The 24,556-nt window shown below is 32.1% G+C and overlaps 1 protein-coding gene across 1 annotated transcript; it reads right to left on the bottom strand.

Annotated features, from left to right (window-relative positions):
- Positions 1-7,805: 7,805 nt before the first annotated feature.
- Positions 7,806-23,965, bottom strand: LOC111002355 (probable cytochrome P450 304a1). Its single transcript, XM_022272504.2, has 9 exons — positions 23,626-23,965; positions 22,392-22,640; positions 16,270-16,442; positions 14,843-15,115; positions 14,301-14,418; positions 13,615-13,795; positions 11,134-11,251; positions 10,596-10,737; positions 7,806-8,782 (listed from the first exon to the last, which is right to left on the bottom strand). Exons 1-9 carry the CDS (start codon positions 23,753-23,755, stop codon positions 8,595-8,597), a joined length of 1,572 nt encoding a protein of 523 aa, XP_022128196.2. The 5' UTR covers positions 23,756-23,965; the 3' UTR covers positions 7,806-8,594.
- Positions 23,966-24,556: the final 591 nt, after the last annotated feature.

The following is a 24,556-nucleotide window of genomic DNA, read 5'->3' as shown; positions in this document are numbered from 1 at the left end:
CAAAATACATAAAAATTACAAGGAATGCAACGGGCGGCTTTATCGCTGACAAGCGATCTCTTTCAGGCAACCCTAGATTTTTCTTACTTTTAATTCTATGTTGCAGTAATAACCCAGCGCCCTGAAACATGTAGTATCGAGTTAGTCAAGAATTAACAAATTATGGCAAAAAAACAGAGCGAGGCAGAACACTTGGTAACTTGGGACGTACAGCATTTAATGGAACAAAATCGAGCACGGGGTCACCGAGTTTTCTTCGAGGCAGGGATGGACCTCTATTTATATATTGATGAAGGTCTTCTTGACCTCAACATGTTTTCCTTGATTGGAACGCTGTTTTAAAACTTAATACTTGTTACTTACGTATAAACTAACCTAAACCTTTTTGGCTTCCTAAGTGTTTTGATTTTATAAATACTGATTCATTTTTTTTATTTTTATTATTTCATCGGTATTTAATCATCAGTAATTTAGGTCCACACTAACCAAAGTACCCATAATTTTACTGTTAGTAGTTATTGAGTATGATATGTATGTACCCTAGGATTCAGAGACGCGGCTTACCGCTATAACTGTCCTGTAATTGCCTACATTTCTGACGTCAGGGATTCCAACTCTGCGCGTTTATTCGTGGTTCATCGTATAGTTTTTGTTGTTGGGTAATCAATTTTAGAAACACGAGGTTTACCTCAATCCGTTTCCCCATCAAGAGCGTCGTCTGCTGGTCACAGTAGAGTACGTGCATAATTGCGTCGATGTATTACGACGGATACACAGAACGCTTTGAAAGTGTTCCATGGGCCATCGCTGTCAGCCTCTTTCACATTTCACTGTGACAGGAAGCGACAGATCCAATTTTGGATTAGGGAGCTACGTTGATAGCTCCACGCCCGACTAACCGCTAAAGTGTTGCGCTGTGGTGTCTGCGAAACCACAGTCGTAAATCTTGCCATAGAAGAACAAATAAGACTAAGAACAAAAAAGACAAATGAGACAAAGAAGACAAATTAAATCACTGTTTATTAATTTGTTATTATTGTCGGGTTTTGATTTGCAGATCTTCTACTTGCCTATCACAAAAAGTTAACCGAACACAGAGTTATTTTCCTGTTGGGGATTAGCGACAATTTAGTTTGTAACTCAACAATATTTCAACTACAGGTCTGACCTGACTTGTACCTGTTACTATGTAAAAAGCGTACCCCACACTAGAGTCCCTTTGTTGTATGTGTGTGTGTGTGTGCGTAACTAATAGTAAGTGGTACAAAAGTAGGTTTACAGTTACAACTAATCTAAGACAAGTCTTAAAAGACATTAAGTATATGTGAATGTGTGAATGGGTGTGTGTGTGCATATTGTGAGTGTATCTAAGAGTTGTTATAAGCGCGAGCTGTGTATAAAGTAGGAAGTAAGTAAGAAAAATCTCTGTAGATTCGAAATCCATTTCAGTTAGCGAGTGTTTATATGATTTGTGAGTTTGTATCTTGATAGTTCGTATTATATACGGCGATAATACAGCTTATCAATTAAGATATGATATATTTTGGGTACTTTCCTTACTTTATTAAAAAAATATCCTTGTCTATATTTCTATTTATTATCTATATAAATGTAACTTTCTTTATATTGGTGTACGGCTCAATCGCAAAGATAGTATATTCTCAAGGACGACTGATTAGATAATACGATGCTAAGCTGTATTGAGGTCAGAATTACAGAAATTATTATCGCTTTACGATATTCTTTGTCACTTATATTGTCCCCCCATTGACAAGTGGTCAAAGTTTCAAAGCGTATTGGGAAAAAACTTATGTGTACTTATGTACACATGTTAGAAGTTCACCCCTTTGGTGTAACAAGATAAAAAATCTTTTCAAAAAACTATTTTACGCTTAACTTACTTCAGAGTGATGGTTTTATAATTTACTCTCAGTATTTAAAAATTTACTTTCATAATTTTTTCCCAAACGCGCCAAAAGAAGTATAACTACAAAAAACATGTAAACATAGTAGCGAGGAAATATTTGAAGAAGAAGAATTTCACTTTATTTTGCAGTAAACATTACTATTATTATTAGTAGTTTTTTTTCTTTAAAATATTAATTGTTGTTTCAAAATTCAAACTCAAAATAACTTTATTCGTATAAGAAATTGACTAAGTATGAAAAATAAAAAAAATATTCTAAATATACTACCAGTTCGCAAGGAAAGGGCGTAAAGCTGGCAAGAAGATTTGGCAAGAAATATGGTTTTCGCCACTCTTTTTAATCGCCAAGTGATTAATTAACATTTAATGAAGTTTTGAATTTATTCAGTGATAATTCCTTCAATTCCCTTGGATTTCCTATGAAAATGAAAACAATTTCCATATAAGGAGTGAGTCTTCTGAGTTTGGTTGGTCAAACGCTAACATTAGTTCTGTTTCGAGTGTTATACTGGTGAAAGTCACCATTTGTTTTAAAATGGTTTTATTCCAGTTTTCTTTTTGTATGTACTTATGTTATCGGTCATATATTTTGTTTATCAATGTAATATGTTTTGGCTAATCATGTCTATTTTATTTTATAATATTAATATATATAGTGTGGGATCAGCTCGATAGACGGGTGCAAAAACGTTGTCCCACATCTCAGGAAGACTTGTAGAATAAACTGCAAGAAGAATGCCAGAAGATAACGAAGACAACATTGGTTGCCGAAGCTTTGTGAGGCGGCCATTAAAAATAAAGGGGGACACATAGATGAGTCCAAAATTTAAAAATGATATTCTTTTTATGTCCAAAAATAATTAATAAACGTGTTAAAATAATTATGACGTCATTTCACTCAGTCAGACTTTTACCAAATGTATTTTATTAGGTGGCCAAATACTTTCTTTTGAGCGGTAGTATAATATATAAACAAAAAACATAAATGTATATATATTAATAGTATAAAATAAAACAAAATAAATATATATATTTTGCTGTAAAATAACTTATAAAAAAAAATTAAAAATCTACTACCGAGAGGCGTTCTTGATGCACTATGGTTTTTTGTAAAGATATATATAATGTTGTTATCTATAATGGCTATTTAATTATGTGTATATTAAATGCTCATTAATATTACAAAAAAGTTGAAATACATAAAGCACTAACAATAATTTATGTATATGCCTGAAATATGTTCTACTTCGGCCTCAAATATATAACTATATTTCGTGTCGTTGTTTTGTGTAAACTTGTCCGATTTGACCGATTTTAATTACATTTTCTGGGTATACTTATTTAGAGGGTTGAAAATAATTTTGGATTTTTTTTATATAAAGTATTTTAATTTTTTTATCACTTGTATTAACATAATTGTAAACTTTTTATTTACCCCTACTTACAGCAAACCCCCTTTTTAATACTAATGTAGTTATATTAGTATTGAATAATCTTTTATGGCAAACCAACGTCATGGTAGGTGATTTATAAAAACAAATGAACATCGTTTCCGAAATGATGCAGTTGACTAAGCTTTTGTTTTCGTCTGAGGTGCTGTATTCGATTCCCGGGGGTAAAAAATAATAAATATATTGATTGATCTCCTCAATTATGAGATTCCATAGAATCGAATTTATCAATATAATTATAATTATGTTAAATCACGATGCTATGGACTTTTAAGATAACGTTTTTAATATCTTATCATTAAGGCTTATGGAATTTTATATTTAAAAGATAATCCTTATATTCAATTATTATTAAAGTCTTGATTTAGTTCTTAATCCAAAAAAATTGTAAGCGTCAATTTAAATAAATATGTGAAAAAAATCGCTTGAATGCCAACAATAACTAGTAATATGTAATAAGTGTACTAAGTAATTATATGATTCACGATTCGTATTTTGTATAACTTTAATTGAATATTTTGTTTTGATATTTTATAATGTATATTATTTTGCAATGTTGCTGTTAATTAAGTGGTGTCGGTAACAAATAATACAGTCAGTATTTACGACACTCGTATTATTTGTTATTAAGACCTAGTGTAATCCGAAATATTATGTGGTCCCCACTGTATTATAAATATTTCTATTTACCTAATTACTATTTCTTTACCTTGTATAAGTTATGTTATGTGATCCCCACTGTATTATTAATATTTCTAATTACCTAATTACTATTTCTTTACCTTGTATAAGTTATGTTATGTGATCCCCACTGTATTATTAATATTTCTAATTACCTAATTACTATTTCTTTACCTTGTATAAGTTATGTTATGTGATCCCCACTGTATTATTAATATTTCTAATTACCTAATTACTATTTCTTTACCTTGTATAAGTTATGTTATGTGATCCCCACTGTATTATTAATATTTCTAATTACCTAATTACTATTTCTTTACCTTGTATAAGTTATGTTATGTGATCCCCACTGTATTATTAATATTTCTAATTACCTAATTACTATTTCTTTACCTTGTATAAGTTATGTTATGTGATCCCCACTGTATTATTAATATTTCTAATTACCTAATTACTATTTCTTTACCTTGTATAAGTTATGTTATGTGATCCCCACTGTATTATTAATATTTCTAATTACCTAATTACTATTTCTTTACCTTGTATAAGTTATGTTATGTGATCCCCACTGTATTATTAATATTTCTAATTACCTAATTACTATTTCTTTACCTTGTATAAGTTATGTTATGTGATCCCCACTGTATTATTAATATTTCTAATTACCTAATTACTATTTCTTTACCTTGTATAAGTTATGTTATGTGATCCCCACTGTATTATTAATATTTCTAATTACCTAATTACTATTTCTTTACCTTGTATAAGTTATGTTATGTGATCCCCACTGTATTATTAATATTTCTAATTACCTAATTACTATTTCTTTACCTTGTATAAGTTATGTTATGTGATCCCCACTGTATTATTAATATTTCTAATTACCTAATTACTATTTATTTACCTTGTATAAGTTAACCATCTGTTAACGTAGTTATTAGTTAAGATTAATTAGTTTGTTCCACTGAATGTATCCCTACTCTTAAATCAGAAAACCCAAACCTTTAAGTCATCATCCCGATCCTTTGAAAGACACTTCCATTCCATATTCCCACTTGAACGCTAGTTTTTGTAAGCATAATTTTAAATAAAGTTTTTGTCACTGCCTCATAACATTAAAAAAGTAATTTTCCTTCGTAATTCTTCATTATTTGTATTGTTTGTTTACAACAAACATATATAGTATAATATAGTCAGACACAATTTGACAAAGCAAACTTCCAGGTTTTATCATAATAAGAGCACACTATTTCATTACTTTTCTTATGTCAGAATTAAATTGTAGAGTATGTACATACATATACATATACATACAGTGGCGTAGCAAAGTGGTGGGGGCGCCTTTTTGGGGGACACCCACATGGCCCCGCTCTACTCGGATCCGAAAAAGAGCACTTAATATGTAAATAACCCACTCTGTTATCCATATTTGTATTTTTTTCTTTTTATACCTTATTATCTAATGAACATTTAATATATTGAATGTTAGTAGATTAATAATTTTGGAGTATACAAAGTGATACTTTTCTTGTTTTGCAAGAGATAAGTAACGACCGACGTGACCCTTAATTACAGTAAATTGTCGTTTATAACCAGTTGTTTGTCGCAATATACTTTACTGTCAACTTAGTATTATATAAATTTTACACTTAGCGTTTATATAAAGTGTCAAGGTGAAAACCCCTATTTAAGGTTATGTAATATATTAACATGATTTCAATACATGTACATATTTTAATTTATTCTTGGCTATTAGAAGGGTATTTTGAAAACTGATCAATGGAAGATGATCTATAAAACGTCTGTCGTATCCAAACAGACATCATGATCTATCTATTCCTTTAGTATATTTCTCGCGGAACTCAGAATCAATCAAAATAGCATCCGGTTTTTGATAACATACAAACATATCTGTTAATAATTTTTAATAGTTTTATCAGTTGGAGTATTATTACACGTGTAAATTAATACTTTTAGAAGATACTAAATATTAACAACTGTGTTTATATAATTACGACTTACGAGATACAAATCACGTAGATGTAAGCAATAAAGATTTATTAATGCGGTTTATTTGTTGCAAATAAGCACAGATTTATGAATAAAAAAAAGCTCACCCACTATTTTGTTTGCTTACTTACTTATAAATTTTACTAAAAATTGTTCTGACAATAGTTAAAAAGTTGTAGCTTATCTTAGATACGCACTAAAAATGTACATACTATATTGTGTAGTATTTTCTATAAGATTTTGATGTATGTATTTACTATTTATATACACGACACTAAGAAAAGAAGTAAACACACGTCACTCAGAACAGACTTTTACATCTTGTACAGCGCTGTTCGGAGTTACAAAGTACACTTTCATAGTACAGTTACATGCACATATATTATAAACGGGGGTCCTCGGTTTGATTTGCATAATAAACCCATCAAATATAGCTATGCTAATGAGATATTCTTACCTCAGAATTTTTAATTAAATGTTTTTAACTTCGTTTTAGATGGAATTAGAACCGCTATAAAAATAATTTAGATAACCAAGCACGTTATACCTTGTGTTTATGTTCAAAAAATATATTTAACTACACAAGAATAAAACGTGTTCAAATTAAGTAAATCACAATTAACAGGCTTTCTTTTCATGACCTGAGAGTTAGTTAGTTAGTCCATAAAATCACGTGAAACATCACAACAGCTTCATACCTTTATTTATAATTACATCGGAGCCCCGGTAATCCAACAATATTTTGAAGGGCAATGTCATCATCTATCAAATTTGTCGCATTATAGGCCTGCCTAAGACACTCTTCAGTCCTGACTTTTAAAAAAAAGAGCATCTTGTAATCCGACAAATTACAGATCCTATGTTTAGATCCTAATTCCTATATATATATTATATGTATGAACTCTGTAGTATGTAGTACCTATCATAGTTACCTTCATAATTATGATAATCCGGAAACAATGCTTATAAAATGTCAATTAATACTATGACCAAAATTATGTATGTCAAATTTAGTAAATTAAACAATACAAAAGAGAGCTTACGTTTTATTATAAACGCGTACAAATTATAACTTGTTCAAACATGCATTGCTAATTTGCTTTTGCTGATGATTTTTTAATATTATATTATACATGTATTTTTTAATTTTTTTGTAATTCTTTTGTTTACCATTCTTGTCACACATTTTAGATGTAAGATTTTGTAAAATATTCAGTAGAAATGTATGATGTCGTACACTCAATAAATATATATAAGTAAGGTTGTCAAAGATAATGTCTATAATAAGTAATAGACAGGGCCGGATTTACGGGGTTCCACTGTATGTTAATGCATTGTTGTAACAGCTTAGAAAAGATAAGAAATAATAATTATATTAGGTTGAATAGATTCACGAATACAGCTTAATACAGCTTGTTTACAAGAGCAGTGTTGATCAAGTGGTTTCAAGGAGCGACTTTCGACCCGCGGGGTCGTATGTTGGAGCACTGGCTATGTACCAATAGACATATTGCTATGTGCGCATTTAACACTTGCTCAAACGGTGAAGAAAACATCGTGAAGAAACCGACCAAAAAGTCGACGGCAAGTGTCACGCACTGGAAACTCGTGATGATGATCATGTAACAGATTCAGAAATCTGAGGCCAAGACCTAAAGAGGTTTTAGCTAATTTATTTTTTAAATATAGTTTATAATCAATCGTCAAAGCTTAGGTGTCGAAAATGAAAAATTAGACATTTTTAAAATATTATAATTTATACTAAATTATCCTATTACAATGTATAACTTATCGATAGATTTATGTTTTTTTTTAAATTAAGTGATTAATTACAAAGTCCCGTACAAACAATAAAACGTAGTTTAATGTTGCATACGATAACGAACATGAAAGAAAGAAATTATTTTAACACGCGTTATGTAACTTTTAGTTATATCCATGTACATAGTTAATAATTATAAACACTTATTAAGATTATTATTCTTATTATTATTACTTAAAGCCCTTAAGTTTTTTCCACACTTATAACTCGTATTTTAATATTCTCATTTCCGATAACGTCCAATAACATGTGTCATTTAAATTTGTGATCCATTAGATAAGCCAACTTTGTTTTTGTCAGTTGATCACCTTTAATGTTAGTTGCTATCCAGCTCCAAATAAAGTGTTTATTTAGTTTTATAGAACCGGAGGCAAACGGGCAGGAGGCTCACCTGATGTTACGGGATACCACCGCCCATAGACAGTCTCAATGCCAGAGGGCTCGCGAGTGCGTTGCCGGCCTTTTAAGAATTAGTACGCTCTTTTTTTGAAGGACCCTAAGTCGAATTGGTTCGGAAATACTTCAGTGGGCAGCTGGTAATATATTAGTGATTTTGTTTATGCTTCAACTTATTAAAATATCCAAACTACAATCGCAACTTAATTCACGCCATCGGAATAAGCTCTCCTTACAATAACCATTTCACATAAAACATTTTTAATTATTACTTCAACACACTCATGATAGAAGTTTACGTTTGCTTTTAACCTATTCTTGGCGTAACCCGAATCCAGAACTCTGGAATCGTGGTTATAATACCCTGTATCCTCTTCGCGGGTCGGGTTAAAGGCTTGCCATCAGCTGTAGACACCTGGAAGGCCTGCATAAAGGCCGCGAATATCAGAAACATGCTGTGACGAGCGTAGGTCTCCCCAGCACAAAGTCTGCGTCCTGTAATTGATACATATGAGAAGCATCTGAAGAAATTTGGAGCTCGTGAGCTTTTTACACATGAATTTGATCCAAATCCCAGTCAAAAATATATATAGATTTTAGATTCCCAATAGTAATCAAATTACAGCAAACGTTTAGAATTTTCAAGTCTTCTTGACTGAATCATGTGTGGTGTAAAATTTTGTTTGAATTTAATGTAAATTTTATCGTTAACCGTTTCGAATATTGTTTCGGAATCTTTATTTAATGAATCGACCAAATGTAAAATTCGATCAGGTATATGACTGGGTCAATGCTCCAATATTTAAATGAAGATATAAATACATCTCAATTCTACCTTCCCAATATTTTAGGCAAATTTAAAACAAAGGAGGGTAATTTAATATTGCGTATTTTATATTTTTTATAGAACAGGGGGCAAACGGGCAGGAGGCTCACCTGATGTTAAGTGATAGCCGCCCATGGACACTCTCAATGCCAGAGGGCTTATATTTTTATTTGATTCCGTTTTATATAGTCTAGTTCTGTCTTAACTCAAACCCTGAGTTTGTGCGTTTGAACACCTGTGCACTAATGAATTTTACTATGTGAGCTTAGTTGTCGTTGGTCAGAAGGAGAACAGAAGTCAGAGACGGTACATTACCTTTGGGTCAGGTTACATACATCAGGTATATAGTGCCCGGCTAGAGTTGTCGTCATCTCAAACAGAAGAGGAATAGTTACTAACTATAACTAATCGCCAACTTGGGTCTAAGGTTTCCTAACGATGTGTTAATCCACCTAACGATTGAGTGTTAAAATGCGCACGTTGGCAGAAACTCTATTGTTTCACAGCCGGGCATCGAATCTACCACAGTGATGTGAGTCGCACGCCACTGGACCAATACTGCCGATTTGGCGTTAAGTACTTTTTACCTTTTTTTTTAAGTTTAAGTAAATATTTATGATTTAATAATAACCTTTATTAAGTCAATGTTACATATTAATATTTATGAAATCGTTTCAAGGGCAGGATATTATACCCCGCTGTGTTTATAGCGACAATATTTAACTATTAGTTTTATAACTCGTACGTAAAAAACTAGCTGTTTCTGGTATAATTCGGTTACCGAGTTTATTTGTAAATTTTATTTATAAATAGAAACAGCTACCAAAGAAGTTCGTGTTCTCCTTATGTCCACGTTTGTTCGACATAGAGGATCATATCCGAGCTAATTACTATTTTCAATGTTTACTTAGACTCTGGGTTATCAATGCCTTTGCTAGATTAGGTCATTCAGTAAACAAAGGAATGGCTGCAATGTGTTTACGAGGGCTTAATCTTTTTATTCTATGTAACTATGATAGAATGAATTTTGTATTGTATGTATGTTTCTCGTGGCGCTAACAATACCTATTGTTCTCATTTACGCGAATCTATCCAGAAAATATTTTAAGACTTAAAAACTGTAAAAATCGACTGATCTATTTAGAACATTATTTTTATGAAACGGGTAGGAGGAGGCTCTGACGCACACATTGCAAGAAGGCTCGCAAGTACGTTGCCAGTCTTTTGGTCTTCTACTCCTTTGTACTGATTCATTTGTGTATGTGTTGCCGTATTTACTACATATTTTGCCGCGAAGATATTTTTTCATTTTCATTTTAAGTAGATACATCTTTCTTTTCATAGTGTAAGATTTGGGAAACTGGGAACTTGGGAGATATACAACATTCCAATGTATTCAAAAAATATAAGGAATCGCGTTCCGTTGTTGTTGTTCAGACTCTCTTATGTGAATCATACTTTATGATATTATTAAAAAGTTACCAGCTCCAAAAGGCAGGGACTTGTCCAGACTAACTTGAAGCTTTCCATCAACAATGAACCGCTCAGGCCTGAAGTTCTGCGGATCACCCCAGATCTTCTCATCCATATGGAGAGTCACTAGATTAACTGCCACCGAGGTACCCTGCATATTAACTCCTTTTATTTCTTATTTCCAATACTTGATTCTATTTAATATATTTATACCGGGTGTCTAGAGATCGAAATCATACTGCCCTTTTAGGTCATTCAACAATCTTTCTTTCTCTTGGTTAACACACAGAATGGAGGAGTTTAGAAGGATTCTTTTTAATTTTTAGATAAATTGTGGTTGTGGTGTTGTGTTTCTATTACCTATAGAAATACGATGACCTGGATCGTTGCCATGTAAGCTATAACTGGCAAGGGTTTGAATAAAAAATGCATTTGCATAAACAAACACATATGGTTACTTGAAACGTTGCCCGAAGTAACAGAGTTCAAGGTCACAAAGGGAATTTGTTTTGTTTAGGTTTCTTTGTCAGAAGTTGTTTAATCTTACCTCAGGAATATTGTACCCTCCTAGTGTTGTGTCCTTCATCGCGCGATGAGGGACCCCTAACGGTACCAGTGTCTCGAATCTTAAAATCTCACGAATGCAAGCCTCTGTGAACGGCAAACTGAAACGTATAATTATTAACAAATTTTTAACGGTTGCTATGTATTCAAGGTGAAATATAATTTATTCATATAGTATTTTTTATTAGTTAGTTATAATGCTTCTATATTTAATATCACTTCTCAAACCAAGGAAGACTTGGCAATGAACTCTGACACTTCTTTAAATTGCCAAACTTGGTAATTTAATTTTTTGTAATGTCATCTGCAACTATATTATAAACGCGAAAGTAACTCTGTTTGTTACTTTATCATACCTTATAATATATTAAATACATCAGTAGCGCTAAAACCTTTTTAAGTCGGCCTCAGATTTCTGAATCTGTTTCATGATCATTTTTCAATCTGATAGGCAGGTTACTTGGGTCTAATACAAGTCGGTTTACTCACTATATTTTCCTTCACCGGTCGAGACAATGTTAAATAAAGTACATAAAAATAAATTCCTTTGTTTTAAAATAAAAATTTAAATAAAATTGCTGCAGAGCCGGGGATCGAACCTACGACCTAAGGGATGAGAGATGCAAGCTTAAGCCACTAGGCCAAAATTGCACACCATATAGTATCTAACATTTCTTTTAGGTTTTCCACCATTAATTTAGTCTGAGCCTTTTCACTTTTAGTGGCTTCAGTAAGATCCGAGTTCTGCGTATCTCCTTGTATACTTAAATGTTCAGAGTTAATTGAATCGTTATAAAAAGGTTTGCGTTTCGTTTGTTGAGCTCTGAGGCGTTGTTTTTTCCTTTACGGGATCTAGCATGATCATTGTTTCCATGTTTGTTGGATTTGGAGTCTTAATCCGGTTATCTTTATCCATTTTACCAATAGACGCTGGATGGATACAAGCACAATTTAAATCGTAATAGTTTTGACAATAGTATATACCTAGCTTTATATAATTAATAGGGGTTTATGTTTGTCATAGGCACAGGTTAAAAATAAGATGCCCATTGCAGACGAAGGTGCTAAAACTACATAATAAATGGAATAGAATGGAATTGGAATTACTTTTAAGCACCTAATGACTGCTGCCATTCCCCGCTAATATACCGGAACAAATTCTTTATATTTCTTAAATATGTTTGGAAATAAATTAGGACGGCGCTTAGGACCTTTAATAAACTTAACCCAGAAACATTAGAAGGCAATCGTCGTGTTAGATAAAATCACTTATCATTCAATTAGCAACTAATTGTTTGGCCTCTTTTGAAGGATTATAGAAACACTTGATAATAAGATCAAGGTACAATATTGAACTAATAATAGTTGTTTAATTGTTTTAAAAGCACATATTTTTCGATATATAAATGTATCTTTTTCCTTTTAAAAAACTTCAAAAAGGGTTGCTACCTATTCAATAATTCCAGAATTAATAATAGTATTTCAGAAAATTGTTAGGGCTAGCCTTGTGGTTATAGCAACTCTGATCTCTGAGGATTTAGGCAAAAAAGCTGTTCTGCTGCTGTAATGGACATTTACCGTCAGCGTGAGTCAGGCATAGAAGGCTGATGCTATCACTTCCATATGTCTAAAAGAGCCCAATGATAATAGACTTTGTTGCAATTACTGATCTAAATAGGTTTAAACAAGGCCATTTTATCAATATTTAATTAGATAAAGAATAACGTCAAAGATTAAATTAAATAAAGAAAAACGTTAAAGATTTTCATGATTTAAAATAATTAATTTGGAATTTATAGATAAACTAAATTTTAAGATACACTTTCTGAATAATTAAAAGCGAAACACAAAGATAATTTTACACATTTACACCCAAGGCTAAATATAAATAATGACACTTCGACATGAGTCTGACGTATAAAATTATGTTTATTGGTGCAGTTATGTATAATTACTAGATGCGCCCGCGAACTTCGTTTCTTCTTATAATGCCTAGCCTACCTTTTTAGTATATACCAACATGTTGCTATGCTACCCCAGAGACTGTTCGGTTTTCCGTACGAAAACTTTTGAGGTATTTCTGTGAGTTTTCTCTATATAAACCTTAGAGTTCAAGATATATTGATCTTACAGGGTAAATAAAAATTGATTGATGATGATGATTTTTTTGGGGTGGACACTTTATCACTTAGGGGTTTGAAAGATAGACTGTAGCCAGTACTGAATATGCATAAAAATTCATAAGAACCAGCCGAGCCGTTTCGCAGTAGTATGGGAACAATATAATTTTATGTATGGTTTAGATTCCGAGTATATTTCTCGCGAAACTTACTAGCTTTGAAATCACCCGGTGTCACAGTATACGTCCCCAAGCGACAAGATCCAACTCCCCGTTGACCAAAACAAACGAAACGCCTTAATATGGCTTTAGTAAATTCTCAATGATCACATTTACCCAACTCACTTCTGTCTATCATCCAAAGTGGGCATTCGATCTCTCCCCACCACACTGTCAAGTTCTTCGTGAATCTTATCTTGGAGTTCCGGTTGAATTAGTATCCTCTCCAGGAGCAGCGTCAGCGTCATTTCTGTCGCACTCGCAGTAGGGAATGTGTAGTCTGTGCAGATTAATTGCAGTTGCTCGGCTAAAATTACAGGACTCTGTGATTATGTGAATGATAAATGACGACTCTATAAATCACAAGAAAAAAAATACTTTAAGGAAATACACTCCATTTATAATTAATTTACATGAGGTTGTATGAGGGTGTAACCCATTTTGCCTAGTTATGTATTCAACTGATGATGATGACGATACAATAAGATAGAGGTAAGGAGGGACCTTACTATCACATTCTTCGGTAGTTCATGATAATTAACAAAGGACTGAAAAATTACCGTGTTAACGAATCCAACTTGATGAAAGTTACAACAAATCCCAAAATTAATACCACCTCCAAACCGGACTGACTACATTTTATGATAAGGTAAGTTATATTACTTGTTAAAATTAGATATTTTTAAGAAAGTAATTTAAGTATTAGTAAGTTGGATAAGTCATTCCTGAGCTCGAAAGTAGCAAATGACAAACAACTAAGCGGAGCGTTTAAAAGAAAGTTTTTAAGAAAATAAAATAATTTGCTACAATACCTGAGTATGTAGTACGCTGATTTTCCGCAATTTCCTGTTTCATTTTCTTTATATACGCATCAAAAAAGTGGCGTTCGTGGGTGTCTTCATATGTTTCTATAGCATCTTTTATAAGCTCCTGAAAAGGAAGTAGGTTTTAGTAAGATTTTTAATAAGTACAATATCTACTACACAACTGCCCTGTACTCTGCAGCGAACCGTACTTTTTTGCATGCAATTTCTAAGCAGATCTCTCAATGTGCGCAGATGTTCCAATCTTAAATAGTACAGGTTTAGAAAAAGACGAAAGAGAAGATAAAATATATTCAGCCCACAGAACACTAAAAAACTTTGTATAAAATTATAAACAAGTTAAAACATTTCGGATATTATGTCTATTGGTAAATTTCCAAAATACTTCAAAATGTACAGTCGTATTAACCCGGAACAAGCAGGTAGGGAACATATAAAAGGATGTAAAGGCATAAAATAATATGACAGCATTCGAAAAGGGTTGCATGGAAAATATATACATATATATATTATATAAATAAATTTCTTACTCCGTAAAAATCGGATATGCCTTTTGTTCCATTCGTCAGATCATTATAGCCACTCATGTTTGGAAGGATGTTTTTTATCCAGGGCGTAATAACCAGCGCTCCACCCAGATCATTTGTGCTTCTCTGGAACTTTAAAGCGGACTTTCCCAAACCCCATATCCGCGTATATTCGTTACGGGAAAAAGTTTTTTGAACAAATACTTGTAGCAATCCATTCACGAAAGGAACGTCGAAGAAGTGAGGCAGGTATATGAGATCTCCATTGACGAATTTCTGAAATATTAAACGAAACAGTTATCAACAGAAGTTCAGACTAAGTTTCTATAATAAACTTTATTCGATTATATAATATCCGATTATTAAATTAATTAAATACACCAAAGTTTGTTCACAAATTATGTTTTTTTTTCATAGACTTTCTTGGTTTAGCTCTGTCGTCTATAATCCTTTTTTGAAGTGAAACTTGTTTTGGCGCATGACGGTACAATTATCACGGAACGTCACAAAGATGTGCAACGTTTTTGTCGCAGAAAAGGGAGTGAGCGATTGAGACCGATAGAGAGAGAGAGTGAGAAAGGGAGATAAAAATACACGCTATCGGTTAATATATTCGTTTAGTAGTTTGAAGACGCAGCTTTCTAATGGTGAAATAATTTTTAAACTCAGTCCAGTAGTTTTGTGTAAAAACAGTACTTACATACAAAGATATTACTATAGATATATAATAAAGATAGATTATTAGGTCAAAACTCTCATGAACAACAAAAACCTTGTTTCTAAAGTTTATATTCAGAAATGCCAAAAAGGAAACTATTAACTTAGTTCGGAGTCCCCAAGAGAACTTCATCTCTTCGTCTTTTTTGAGACTCTTCTCAAAGTCCCCTGCTGCTAATAGATACATATAATAAGAAAATAAAATAACCCACTATATGCTTTACGTGATAAAATGAGCATATTATTCATACTCATTACTGTATACATAATCACTACAATAAATAATTCAAAATAAATTCTTAATTTTATTTTTTATTTGCGTTTTTTATACTATTTATTGCCTGCTTGTTCTCAAAACAAGGACTGTTAAACAAATTTCAAATCAACGCGTGTCAGGCAGAAAGCTAACTTACAAGAATATTAAAAAGTCCTCTTTCGATCCGAGCAACTTACACCTTCCACCACAGTCCCGTAACAAAGAAGTAGTTTAATAAAAACCCCGCCGCTTTATCCAACCAATCACAAAATTAATACTCTCAATTTGCATTATTAAAAGCGTGCTGTGCGAATATTAAAGGTTGTAAACCTCAATTTTGGGCATAACTTAAAATTTATAAAACCGGAAGTGCCTAAAAGGCTGTAGCATAAATAAATGGTTATAAAATAAAGCCTAAAGCTTTAAGGTTTTATTTCACTTAAATGAGCACGGTTACCTTTTCTTCGTCAGTAGTAGTTCCATTCAGTACCATTTCTATCATCTCCTTGGTGTCATGAGTAATTGTGTCTTCGAGAGCTTTACATCGGCGCCCGAAGCCCCAATCTCGCATGTAACGGAGCGAGAAACGTCTTTGTGTATGCCAGAAGAAGCCATCAGTGAAGAAGATACCTAGAATACAAATCTAATTAATTGCTTTTCAGAAATCATCGATCAACATGCACATAATTCATAAACTGTCTCTATCTCTGTCTATCTTTGCCCACGATTGACGAGGCGTACGGAATTATGTTAATAATTTATTTATTTATTCACACTTCGTAGCAGTTTAATACTAATAAAAGAAACACAAATAACACAATACATACAAATTACAATGTATGCAACGGGCGGCCTTATCGCTAATAAGCGATCCCTTCCAGGCAAACTCTAGTAAGAAAAAAATATAAATTATGAGTGCAAGGAGTCCATAACTAAATGTAACATAAAACATATTTTTATATATAGAACCTTAATTTAAAGAAAAACAAAAAATATAATATTAATAATCTAATAAATTCACATTTATTATTACTACTACATATAAGGTAATCATTAAGCACACAAAAAAGGCACAAATAATAATTGTTTCGGATTATTATTTTGACAATGATAACTACGTGCCTATTAACAATGTCTGCGCAATGCGCCAATACAGACGAGAGCGCCTGGCTAATTTCATTTTTATGTACGCAAGTGTTAGATTCCCATAGGCTTAAGTTCGTCACTGGACCTTATTATAAAAATAAAACCGTTTAATAAAATAATATAAAGTCTACTTGACAATTTTTAGAAGCCATATTAAATAGCCTCCTTTTAACATCGCGAAATATATAGTGGTGGTCGCTTGATTGCTACGTATAACAATACAGGCATAAAATAAATTCTTTAATAAGATTTTAATTGTAAACTAAATATTGCTTTTGGTGCTGTCATCTATACAAATAGTATAAAGAGAAAAGATTTGTATGTAATTATGTTTGTAACGAATTGGTTTAAAAAGTACTGGACCGATTTAAAAAGTTCTTTCACCATTTGAATTATATAGGCTACGTATAGGCATATATTCTCTTATATTATCAAATTTGCTTTCTTATTTACTACATATTAGTATTGACTGTGTCATTATATAGCAACTATTGCTGAACAATCACATTAATAGTAACTATATAATGAATCTAATTATTATTAAAAGTAGTAGATAATAATATTTCTTGACATGTGTTGGTTCGTAGACTACTTAATAATTATTTTTATTTTCCAATTGTTAACTGTGATTAGGCGGCAAGGAACGTACAAGGCTTATATAATATGTTTAAGTTTAGAAGTTCAATGAAATGTTTGTGATACTGCGAATATATCTATTTTTGTTTCTGCGAGAACGTTATCTGGAAACGCCAGAGAAAATTACATTTACGACGAAAGAATTTTATTCGCTATATATACCTGTTAAATTTCATACATAGATGCATAACGTTGCATCACGCACAGTGGCATGGAGCGAGAGGTGGGAGAAAGCTATAATGAGAAAGATTGAAAGAGAGAGTAAGGGAGATCAAGAAAAAATACACGCTATTGCTTGATGTATTCGTTTAGTAGTTACATATTAGAACTTTAGATGGCAATTCAGACGTATAACGTCTTGTGTAGTAAACGCAAGTTATTTATATTAGCATAAGCACGTATATAGTGTGAATTTAGATACACATATACATGGAGTGATCTTATACTGGTAAATGATCATCTATTGGGGCATTTAGCTTAGTAATAATTAATTTACAAAGAACTACACTTCTGACGTTCGTACTTATACTAATCGAACTATTTAGGTAACATCCGTTTCATGTTAGCAAATAATTGTATTAGAATCGGCCCCTTGCTATACGTAATGAGCAAATGGCGGTCGTTGACACTGAACCAAATTGATAACTGTTATTTACATCATTAACTTCTCAAGCTTTAAAATTGATCGAAATATTATACTTGGATAGTTAATTCGGCGGCGTTTAATTTCGTGAAGATTTTTCCAGAACGACTTGGCTACGGCGGGAAAATTACGCTTTGGCCACACACGAAACATCTAAGTGCACAAGAACTGTGCTGTTTACAGCACTATTTATAATAATAATACTTTATATTATTATTATAAATCCATTACAAATATTATAATCATTAATAAATATATAATATTTATGTACATACTCTTAAGTTTTGTTTCAACAATTATCGTGTTATGAACACACAGAATGTGAACACATACACTGTTTATGCACGCTCAGAAATCTAGTCCATGTTGAAAGGGCGCGTCAAACGCCGAGATAAAAATTATTAATCATCGCAAAATTCTTAAATTAAATTTATTAAATATTATTTGTTTCCTGTCCACCTTTAACCCGAGATTTCGTGTTCTAAAAAATGTTACACGTTCAATATAATACTTAGGATACATGACAAATCCCAATTGAGTTTGGGCGAATCGCAGAACATTTATTTATTTTTTTTGTACTGTAATAGCATACATGCATATGAAAAAGATTCAAACTTTCACGACTAAATTCAAACTTAGAAAGGAAAAGAGTATTTAATATTAAATAAGTAATACTGATCACGAAAAACGGATTACACTCGTCTGAGTTGCACTACAATTACACTCGTCTCACACTCAATCAAAAAAAGACGATCTTGAAATCTCTTAACTTAGGAGTTTTTCCGGACAAATGGAAAATGGCTAAAGTGGTACCTATCTATAAGTCGGGGGAAAAAGAGCTAGTTGCTAATTATAGACCCATTTCTATTCTTTCCTCCTTTGCTAAAATACTTGAGTCTCTAGTATGTCCCTATCTTTATAAACACTTTGAACAGTTAATTGCTTTATCACAACATGGGTTTATGCAACGTAGATCAACCACAACTAACCTAGTTGAGTATACTGAATTTCTAAGTGATGCTTTGGATCGTGGTCTCCAAGTTGATACGATTTATACAGACCTCAGCAAGGCTTTCGATCGAGTTCCTCACTCTATACTTTTAAATAAGCTGTCTAGCTATGGCGTATCACCGCGTTTTCTTAAATGGATTGAATCTTATTTAAGTAATCGCGAATTTTTCGTTGTTGTTAACGGCTTTAGCTCCACAATACATAAAATATCCTCCGGTGTACCACAGGGCTCTCATTTAGGGCCAATACTATTTAATATATTTGTAAATGATTTAACAACTTGTTTTAAGCATTCTAAGGAGTACATGTACGCAGATGATCTCAAGTTTTGCCGTGTTATCAGTAGCTCCGATGATTGCTCGATGCTCCAATCTGATCTGAATGAAGTGACCTCATGGTGTGTCTCTAATGGTATGGAGCTAAATGTCCGAAAGTGTCACTTTATTCGTTTTGCAAGAAAAAGGGATATTTTAATTCACAACTATCATATAGGTAGCGTAGTACTTCGAGAGGAAAGAGTGATTCGTGACTTGGGGGTAATTTATGACAATAAGCTAACGTTCTCAGAACACCAAGACTTTATAGTTAAGAAAGCTTCTAGAATGCTTGGTTTTGTCATAAGAAATACGAAAGGATTTCGTAGCGTCAAATCAAAAATACTATTATACAATAGCCTCGTGCGGAGCATTCTAGAATATGGTTCAGTTGTTTGGAGGCCGCATTATGCGACGCACATGCTACGACTCGAGAGATTACAAAAGAGGTTACTGTGGCATCTGCTTTTCTCCAGTGGCATCTCGAAAAAAAAGTTGCCAACGTACGAAACCAGGCTGGCACACTTTAATATGATGTCATTGGAGAATCGCAGAAAAATTATTGATATATCGTTTGCAGCAAAGATATTCAATAATAAGATTGATTGTCCGAACCTTCTTTCTAAATTTAAGATTCATGTACCCTCTCGATCCCCTAGGCATCCCGTTATTTCATTTGTCCCTCCTTTCCGTAGAACGCGTTTTGGTCAAAGCTCTCCGGTGTCCAGATTAAGCATTCTGATAAACAAGTTAGGTCTGGATATCCAGAGTTGCTCCCCTCACACTTTAAAATCGATTTTGGTTTAGTTTTTTGTAATTGTTTCTTTTTTGTAATGTTTGTTTTGTTTAAAAATTGTTACGATTGATTTTTGTATGTGCTCTAAATGAATGTCATGTTTGCCTCTAATTGCTCATCACATTCAAAATTGTATTTTGTGTTTGTTTTTACCAAATGTATCAGTGTGCCGAGCGTTGGCAATCTTTATCAATAAAAAAAAAAAAAAAAAATCTTTCTGTTTAATTTTTATCTACCCTACTTGTGTAGTAATTACGATTTAATATCTACATTCGACAGATATTGGATTTAAAAGTATGTAAATTAATTAATTACCTATTTAAGTTCATCATAATTCACATGAACATATAGGTAACAAGATCGAGATGAAAGAGTAATTCGTGTCTTAGACAATCTGCCTTTTTGACAGCAAACTAACGTTCTCAGAACACCAGGACAATATAATAAAGAAAGCATTTAGAATGCTTGGTTTTGTCCTGAAAAATACAAAAGGATTCCGAAGCATCAAAACAAAAATTCATTTATACAATAGTCTCGTGTGGACAATTCTCGAATATGCTACAGTTGTATGGAGGCCGCATTATGCGACGCATAATGTTACGTCTTGAAAGATTGCAAAAAAATACTGTGGCATCTGCTTTTCTCCAGTGGCATCTCAAAGAAGTTGCCAACGTACGAAACCAGGCTAGTGCACTTTAAGATGTAAGATTGGAGAACCACAGAAAACTTATTGATATATTGTTTGCATTCAAGATATTCAATAATCAGGTTGATTTCCCGAACCCCACACATTAAAAATAGTATTTTGTGATTTTTAGCGATGTAGCAGTGTGCCAAGCGTTGGCAAGCGATTTATAAATATAAAAAAATTGTTTAGTTTTAGTACAGTTTAGACTATTTACTTAATAAAGAAATGTTTGATTTTTGATTGATTTTAATATATAATTCGGCTGTTGTGTTATGATGTCAAAGTGTACATGAGGTTATTTATGTGGGGTGTGCTGATGATGCAGGTTATCCAGGGGCAGATCTACCTAAGGGAATTTTGACTTGCACTCAAATACAAAGTCCCCACTGAAAACAGGTGAATTTAAATATCTGAAATAAAAAAAAATCCATCATAAGCTTGGAATCCCTGAGATCAATCAACCCTTGTGCGATATGCGTCTATCGAACGGAACGAGGAAATTTCCGTCGTTGTTTTCGTCGGTGTATTTTTATTATATTTTTTCCGTGTTTTATAAGGGGCATCATGTCAACACTTCTTACTTTTTTATTGTAATTGATCTGTATTAATTAATTACATTAGTAATTAAGGCCATCGATCGCTAGTACAGAGATATACAGTTATCTACTTAATAAACATACATATTAAGTTTATATTATATCCCTCGCCATTTCTGACACCCTGATCTGACATTATTGTTGATTTTTGGATATATTGTCAAAGCCCTTACGACGACATGGTTTAGAACAACAGTTATATTGAAAGAAAAATGTCCCGGCAGTATTCTATTGCATTAGGTACCTACTTAATAAAAACATAGTCGGCTCTTACGACTATCGGTCTTTACGACAAAATATGAATTTGCAACTACATTTAAAGTGAATATAAAGACTCAGTTTTGCTATTGCTGTAACAGAATAATGATGATAAAGATTGATGTTTACTGTTTTTTGGTTTTTGTAAATTATTGCCACCAATTAAACACAAAATAGCCACAAATAATGGTTACGGGTATTACTTTGACAATGAAAATTACTTCACTATTAACAATATCTGCGCAATGCATCACAGAAGAGAGTGCCTGTCTAATTTCATTTTCATGTAAGCAAGCGTTAAAACCCCATAGGTTTCATTACCTAATGTGTGTCTGACTTTTGATAAATATCTAAAGATTATTAATGTATATTATATTATTATATTCATTAGCATAATTGCTAATTAATATAATAATAGAATATAATCTTTGGTAAACAAAATAATCTTCTACGCTCAAGAGTAGAAATAAATAGGTATTTTTGTTACTTACCTAATTTCTTCCAGAAACCTCTTGCTCTAGAGATGACTGTATCCAATCGTCCATCAAACTCTTCCCTGATGAGGACTTCTTTAATCAACGTAGAGTCATTGACCAGAACTTGAGGAATAGGCCCTAAATAAAGACCCACCAATTTCGTATTGTATTCTTTAGCTAATCGTATTGTGGCCAGTGCAAGGTTGTTGAAGGCTTTTGCGACAATTATCCAATAGGCCCCGTAAATTGGCAGACTTGGAGGTCCTAAAACGATAAGATAAACATGAAATCTTACATATGAAAACATGTCAATGTACGCGAAATATCACAAGGCCCCATAGAACGCGAATTAAGTATTGTTTTTAATTAAAATCAATCGATTTTATATCTCAAATGAAAACATTAGAGAGTTGTGAAGCTTTTACCAAGTATTGCGATTTTATTTGAGAATGTATGATTTGCAAATACGATCGGAAAAATTTCAGCTATTTTTCATAATATTATTAATATTACTTTTACAATTTTCAAATCACTGAATCTATGAATATACATAAATGACAATTTAAATTATCGTAAATCAAGCAAAATTAAATCAGTTCGTTAAATATTGTAATGTCTTGTACGAATAACAAATATGCTCTTATCTAAATAATTGTAACAAACTAATGTACCTATATGTAGAATCATTTATATTATTGAATGTACTTGAATGCTTGGAGCTACGCTTCTTTTATAAATCACCGATGAATTATCAGAAATGTGTCTGCCAAATCTAACATCATACTTTAAATTGTTTTTTAAATATATAATAGAACCTAATTAACCTATTTTACGCATACGTCGGAGTTCTTAATAAAAAAGAATTGTTGTTAAATTTGAAATTAGCTGTTATAAACGAGAATTTAATAACTACTGAAATTAAACAATGAAAGATTTTGTTAATAATATTTGTATATGTAAGGAGATTTATAATGAATTTACGGTTTTAGTAAAAATAATTCATAGTATGTGGCCCAGATTGCCAATAATAAATCGCCAAAAAAATTATAATTGTAAATAATCTTCGATTTTAGTGTAAAACTACATTTATAAATCGTATATTTAAAAATACAACGCAATTGTCTCTGTAAGAGAAAAATAACATTAAATAATTATTTTTTATTGATGGTATACGAAGCAAACCGGCAGGCTATTTATAAATAAAATATATTTTTTTTAAATAAAAAAAGTGTATTTAAAAAGCTCTTACCAGGTGGAAAATTCTCATGTCGTTCATAAGCTTTTTTCCATTGACATATCACATAAAAAGCTAGCAGCACCACCAACACAAACAGTCCGATCATGTTTGAAGCGCAATGCAAAATAAGATACATCAACATATACACTACTTAAATATATAATTATGACTAGTCTTCGCCTCAAAGTATTCGAGAAAATAATACATGCATGTCCAATGTTAAAAATATGATTCATTCCAGATACTAACATGGTATTAATACAATTCAATTCATTAGCACTAATGTACCATTAGTATTTTGCTAATGAATTCAGTAGGACTTTGGCTCAAACTCAACTCAACTTTCAACAGAATTCTGAGTGAGGTGAGTGCGCAAATAATTCGATAATTGAAATCTAAACAATACTAGGCAGATAGCTACATCCAATATTTATTTATATAATCAATGGCGTTGTTACATTATCTTCACGTAGCTAATATTTGATATCTAATTACTTTGTAGATTTTGAAGCACGTGGAGAGAACGTTTTATTGCTTTCGATTTTAGTTGATTGGTATATTTATTAAATGGCTTTCGTATAGTTAGTTAATCTTAAAGATGCCAGTTTTTTGATCACAGCGGATTTTTATGGATTTATAAAACTAAGGTTCAAACAATGCATACAGTTTTCGTAGTATATATTTTTTATGCAAAAATAAAAAGGTTATTTTTTTTTTAAATATTGTACAGACAGAATAGTAATAATACTAATAAACAAATGAAGCCTAGTTCGGAACTCTTCCCAGCAGAGAATAACTGTTTGATGAAAATTGGCAACATTCACAACTCGAAAAAGTTTTGAAATATATTTCATATATTACGTACCTAGGCAAAACATGAAAAGCCTAGACATATAATATCCTAGATATATTATCCTTCTAATTTTTAATGAATGTATATATT

The sequence above is a fragment of the Pieris rapae genome, chromosome 2 (assembly GCF_905147795.1).
Source record: "Pieris rapae chromosome 2, ilPieRapa1.1, whole genome shotgun sequence".
NCBI lineage: Eukaryota > Metazoa > Arthropoda > Insecta > Lepidoptera > Pieridae > Pieris > Pieris rapae.
The sequence above is the reverse complement of the archived record's forward strand: the minus strand, read 5'-3'. Positions and strand labels throughout refer to the sequence as shown.

What these genes read in the sequence shown, in the direction of transcription:
- LOC111002355 (XM_022272504.2), bottom strand. Translation starts at nt 23,755, where the DNA reads ATGTTGATGTATCTTATTTTGCATTGCGCTTCAAACATGATCGGACTG. An exon ending in CTACTACTGACGAAGAAAAG is followed by an intron (nt 15,116 to 16,269) that starts GTAACCGTGCTC and finishes TTAATATTTCAG; the next exon opens with AAATTCGTCAATGGAGATCT. An exon ending in TCAGCGTACTACATACTCAG is followed by an intron (nt 13,796 to 14,300) that starts GTATTGTAGCAA and finishes CTGTAATTTTAG; the next exon opens with CCGAGCAACTGCAATTAATC.